The following is a 6,192-nucleotide window of genomic DNA, read 5'->3' on the forward strand; positions in this document are numbered from 1 at the left end:
TCCCCGCTCATCATTACTCAGACTTGCAACACTCTGTTCTCGATTTTTAGCACTCCGGAATGATAAATGATTAAAAATCTATTACTCTGCTGGGTTTTGGCATACTTTGAAGAATACATATTATGCTCCCCTCCCCCCGCAAAAAAAAAGAAGCTTGCCATCATTTTTTTTTTCCAAACATTTTTTGTAAAAAAAAAAAAAAAAAAAAATCAGCAGAATTACAAAGTCAATCATTCTCAGCGGAAGCTGCTCATGAAAGCCCTGAGACACCTTGTTCCGTTTAATACATCAGAATGAAACACATTTACATAATGTTTGCTTTGTGGCTAACAAGGTTATGTTCAGTCCATTCAGAACCAATCAGCAGGACGATCCGAACCAATACTGGACGTTCCAGCGGAGAGGGGGTTTTAAAACAGACAGATGCGTAAACTCAGCAAATTTAAATTAACTTTTACAAGTTTTAAACCTCTTACAGTTCTGCGGAAAGTAAAAATATCTATATAAGCATAACATACACTCAACCTTTATAAAAAAAAAAGCTAAATCCCATTTTTTCTTTAAAAAGTGGTGTGATACATGCCAAGAAGAAAAGCTTACTTCCATGTGAAATAAATTAATCTTTCATTGCATTCACATAATCTGACAGTGAAATTGTAGAAATAGGTCAACCTTTAATCTGAGAACATTTTAACATTAAAATCGCAGTTGAAGAACTCTTTTCTATTTTTTACTTTTATTTATTTTTTTTTACTCCAAGTAAAATCATTGATGTAAATCACAAGCCCCCCACCTGTTAATCCTTGAACGACCCTGACTTTACCTACAGGAGATCCGTTCGGTCTTCTGTTAGAACATTTCACAAGGTTGGCTCACTAAACATCTTCGTCATAAACCTGCAGAGAGAGGTCGCCTCTGACCTGCCTCGCTTCATATTCAGGAAAAGAATAAATGAATTAAAATTTCCAAGATAGTATTTTCTACATGAATAGTACAAAAAAAAAAAAAAAAAACAACAACCCTTCAATTAAATTTGTTTTTGTTTTACACAAACTGTAGGGATGCCAATAATTGTAGCACTGGGGATTTTGTTAAAAAAAAAAAAAAAACACTGAATCAATAAAAGGAATAGACTTGCAAATTAGTTAGCAGAAAAAAATACAAAAGTAGTGACAGATCGAGTCTTAGCAGCGGTACGTTTAGTTGAAACAGACAACAAGAACAAACTCAAGAAAGAAAAACAATTTCCCCTTCCTTGAATGACTCATTTTTATTTGTGACCGTGGTTTAAAAAAAAAAAACCCTACAGATTAATGTGCTGTCAAGGTGCGAAAAGTATCCCGCGCTCAGGTCTCATCAAAGTCACTCCATTAAGGCCGACAGTAATAAATGCCTTTTCATCAGAAAGGACAAACCGAGGCGTCGTGTCTACACTAAAAGCCTTTTCACACCGCGGGGCTAATCTCCAGCGCTGACCAAGGTCAGCTCTGTTTAAACAGCAAAGGCAAGGAAGGTGGACTGAACTGATATCCACAGGTCAAACGGGTCACTCTATCTCGGTGACATTGGCTGGCGTAAACTACCTTCAAGCGTCTGCAGCGACAATTTTATGGATCAAGAGGTTACAGCTGAGAAGGCTAAATATATATCTTGCACTTTCCTTTTTTTTTTTTTTTTTTTTTTTTAGTCCAGCAAATGCAGCAAAAATCCTGTATCTAATCATCTACGGTCAGGCCCAGATGTCCTGTAAGTAGCGCTTCTGCTCTCTGAGTCCTGCCAGTGTCTTCATGGCCTCCAGTTGGTCCACTTGAAGCTCAGTTTTAATCATCTCCATCAGGGTCTCATTCACATCTTTGGCCATGTTCTTGGCATCCCTAGGAAGGGAGAAATAAATGCATATGTTACAAAATAAAAAATAGTACTGTTAAAATATTTAGGAGGAAATATCATTCCTCCTAAAGTGCCTTGCAGCAAAACTAATACGGCTTGGATATTTTCACTTTTTCCCATGTTGCAACCACAAACTTCAGCGTCGTATGTAGGATTTGTGTGATACACCGACACAAAATACCGCATGTAGGTGAAATGGAAGGAGTCCTATGATGCTGTTTGTTCACTGCTGTTCCCTAAAAGGCCTTTGAGGCCTTCACTGATCAGCTCTGTTAGTAACAGGTGGATGGTACTAACTAGATGACTTTTGAAGGTAATTAGTACCATTTTTACAAAGGGTATAAAAGTCATGTATTAGTTTCCTCCATATTCACAATCATTTGCTTTGTTTTGATGGTTTATTGCACGAAATCTAAACGTATCTCACTGAATTTCATAATTGCAATATGTCAAACACTCTGTTAGAATAGCCAAAGGGGTGTGAATACTTTTTAAAGACTGTATACACTGTGACATACCAACACTTTCCATTTCTAGAATACCTCCTGGCTAAATCCTCAAGTTTGCTGCCACAGAGATTCAGCGGAAAGACGGAGATGTTCCATGACTGCGAAAATTCACACGGTTTTGATGTTTCAAAGGTAATTTACTCGAAGGTGAGGAGGGAAAGCTGGGGAGTGAGAAACAACAGGAAAAATAATGTGGTATGTACAGTAGCAGCTTTACAACGCTGACAGGATTTGGCGTGTTTGATACCCACGAGTGTTTGGTGTTTTCTTTGTTCTGACAGGGACAATTTGTACTGACTGAGACAAACAAGTGTTGTAACGCTGCAGGGAGGGAGGACAGCAGGATATGTATAAACTATAAACAGAGCAGACTGCTGCATCACAGTGGAGGAAACGGCAGCAGAGGAATCTGTAATCACATGACTCGTGTTTGTATCTTTAAAACGTGAGATCTGCCCTGTAAGCGAGGCACCACAGCACACGAGCTTAACAACTCGGATTTGTTTTCATACACCGCACATAAGTACATCTCTTCAAAAAAAAAAAAAGGAACTCTGCAGATATTGGCACAGAACTGAAGTTCAAGAGTAGACCGAAAAGAGATTAAATATTTGTCAAGCACAAATTATTATTATTATTATTTTATTTTTTATTTTTTGCTTGCTTGCAAAAAGATTTTGAAGAGATTACACAGTGGCATCATAAGAGCTCGTGGCATAAAATCGAGCACTGAGGAAGGGGAGAACCGATTCTTCTCCATTAAATCTGGCTGAGCTTGAGCAAAGAACAGGAAACATGTTTTGTCTCGAGATGTGCAACACCGGCAGAGACATAGCTTAAAACGCAGCACGCAGCAGTGAAAGGTGTCGACTCAGAGGGGCTGAATATAAATGCATGCCATATTTCTATTTAAAAAAAAAAAAAAAAGTTGAAGGTCTGCTTTCCTTCTCTTTCAGCTGCACAATTAAACACTATTTGTTGCTGCTGTTTTTTGCAAAGACGCTGTAGTTCTCGTCGACAGCTGACATCGAGTTGTTTTGCTTGATACCGCCTTATCCGTTCTGCTGTTTCTTTAGCGACGTACCAGAAAACCCGTGAAACAGGCCACACAGTTAAAATGACCGTGACATGTTCAACACGGTGTGATATTATTTCACCGGGATAATGAAAATGTTCCAAAGCACAGAGGAAAAGAGGGAACATAAGATGTATGGCCTGGCTTGAATCCCTACACCTTTGGGGTGTAATGAAGGAGGAAGGAAGAACAGCACAACCCACAAAATCTGAAAGTGCCTGGGAAAATCAGTGTAGCATGGCAGACGTTTCACCGGTAATTGGTGAACACTCCTCCATGGTAAGCAGGATTTACTTGGGGGGGGGGGGGGAAGAAAAAAAAAACAGAACACCAGGAACCACAAGTTTTGTTGCACTTACAATTATTAATAGACTGTTCTTTTAAGCATTACAGAGTTTATAAAGTGTTAAATATTAAGGCATTTAGGGGTGATCGGTATTGGAGTCCCTGACTAAGCTCAACTACCAACACTTGTTTTTGGTGTTTTGCTTATGATTTTATTTTTGCCATACTGCTAGTGAGCTGAACATGGTTAAAAAGGACTGCTTGCATAGGAGTTTCACATTTTATATTCAAACTTAAGGATAGACTATACTGGGTGCTGCAAGAGAAGAGCATGGGCATATTAAAGAACATGTCTGTTTAAGTGATGTTAAATGTACAACAAAAAACAAGTGAAGAAGCTAAGCAGGTTTTACGCTGACGTGTAGTCAGGACATAAAAATTGCTTCCTTGATCCTGTTTACTTCATGTTGGAGCAAAAATACTCTGGCTTCGCCAACAGAAACTCTGGATGGGATAAAATTCAAGCAGCTACACTGATTCTTCTGGCATTGATGCAGTATAACATTGGGATTTGATATTGGCAAAGGAAAATAAACAAATACCTTTTTGAGAATAATTCTTGAAAACACTTAAAACCCAATACTGCTAATTTCAGAAAGCTAAAAAAAAAAATATTTTTACACTGTGAGCTTTTTTATCTAAATAATTTAATTCTGCAACATGCCTAACCCATTCAATTAAAAAAATCAAAATATATCCAAACATATAATAATAAGGACAAAAATGCAGACTTCTTGGACTCCCTTCCAACAACAAATGTCCAGATCAGAAGAGGGCAACATATATTAATTTCATCAAGTCACACTGGACTGAGGTAACCAAAGAACCTCAGACACACACACAGATTTTCGACAGGTTCGATCATTGCAAATTAATACAAATTATGTGCAAGTCTGTACATATTCCAGGTTAATTTAATAAATATCGGCAGTACCTGTTTTTATTAGAGCATTATCTTTGTGCTACACCAAAATTGAGTCTTTTAGGCTACTGCTTTCATTTCCAGCAAAATTGAAGCATATTTTCAAACGATAAAATTATTCCTCACCTTTGTAAGAAACTATGCTGGTAAGCTACAGTTAATTAGATTTCCTATGCTGCTGTGCTGGCTCCACATGTTCAGGTGATTTCTCTTGTAAAATTAATTTGTCCACTTTGTAATGACGATAATGATGCAGTTCCGAATGAAAATCAACTTTATGCACAGTGTGAATCTGTAGTGACATAAGATCAAGTACTATTTACCCCGCCCCAAAAGAAAAAACATTACACATGAAAAGAGTTTAAAGGCAAGGGAAAAAGCAGAGGCAGAGATGCTCTGCCTCCGCCGTGTGAACACCCTGAAAAATGACACTCTGAATACTGAAACAACCAGAACATAAGACAGCCGTGGCAGATGGATGCTGGGAAAAATGATAAATAGATTAGAAAAGGACAAGAAACACTCAGGATGGATTAAGATTAAAACAGGACCGGTGTCGGCCTTACCCGCAGACATAGATGTAGCCGTTCCGTCTGAGCAGGATGTCGGTGACTTGTCGGCAGCAGAGCAACAGATTGTGTTGGACGTATCTGGGTTGTGCTGCGGAGGGAGGTTCCTCCTCGTCCTTCCTGTCTTCTCTGGAGAAACACACTTTCAGGTGATTCAGGGTGCCGCTGGACACAAAGTTCTCCAGTTCCTCTCTGGAACGACATTGAATCCATACAGCAATCAGTAAGTTCATATTTCATGTATGTAAAAAAAAAAAAAAAAAGAAACTCGAGTCAGGAGAGCCACGTCTCAGCTGTTGACGCAAATGGAGCTGTTGAAGTTTAACACTAGAAGATGCAGCGTAGCTTGTCCTTTAATGAGTTTGTTCACTAATTTGATGTGGACAGATAAAGAAAACATCCTGAAAAATGCATTACAAAAAGCTGAGAAATTATTTACATGGCATCAGGTGAAAATCCCATGAAGCGCCAAGATTAATCAATTATTTACAGAAAGCACACCTGTCCATGGACCAAAGAGCTGTCAGAGGACGTCAGGGTAAAGACAGTGCATCTGCATAAAGCTGGAAGGGGCTCGCATCAGCAGTAACCTTGGTAAGGAAGTGACAAGTGATTATTTCAAAATGCAGAAAATAGAAAACGACCCTCAATCTCCCCGAGTAGAGAGCTCCATCTAAGGTCTCGCTTAATGCTTTGAGGGCTGATAGCCACTGAAGCCACAGTCACCAAACATACTCATACTAACAAGGCATGAGCCATTTATGGGTATTAAGTATATATAAATATTAGACTTAAAAACGTCTAAGATTTTACACCAGTAATGCTAAACAATGTCCTGCAGTGATTAGAGGCAGTGGTGGAGAAAGTACTCAAAAAATGTAC

General features: G+C 38.6%; 1 protein-coding gene across 2 annotated transcripts in view; it reads right to left on the reverse strand.

The window, feature by feature from the left end:
• Positions 1-258: 258 nt before the first annotated feature.
• mtrr (5-methyltetrahydrofolate-homocysteine methyltransferase reductase) overlaps positions 259-6,192 on the reverse strand; it is a 42,622-nt gene continuing 36,688 nt past the window's right edge. The window contains exons 14-15 of one of the 2 annotated variants that reach the window (XM_015029809.1): positions 5,308-5,502; positions 259-1,874 (exon numbers count right to left, since the gene is read on the reverse strand). In XM_015029809.1, coding sequence (XP_014885295.1) covers positions 1,730-1,874; positions 5,308-5,502 — 340 coding nt within the window. In that variant the 3' untranslated portion in view covers positions 259-1,729. The remainder of the gene's footprint in view (positions 1,875-5,307; positions 5,503-6,192) is intronic. The other variant, XM_015029808.1, reaches the window with a different exon arrangement.

The sequence above is a fragment of the Poecilia latipinna genome, unplaced genomic scaffold (assembly GCF_001443285.1).
Source record: "Poecilia latipinna isolate Pla-1442-1.1 unplaced genomic scaffold, P_latipinna-1.0 Scaffold164, whole genome shotgun sequence".
In the NCBI taxonomy this organism is placed as follows: domain Eukaryota; kingdom Metazoa; phylum Chordata; class Actinopteri; order Cyprinodontiformes; family Poeciliidae; genus Poecilia; species Poecilia latipinna.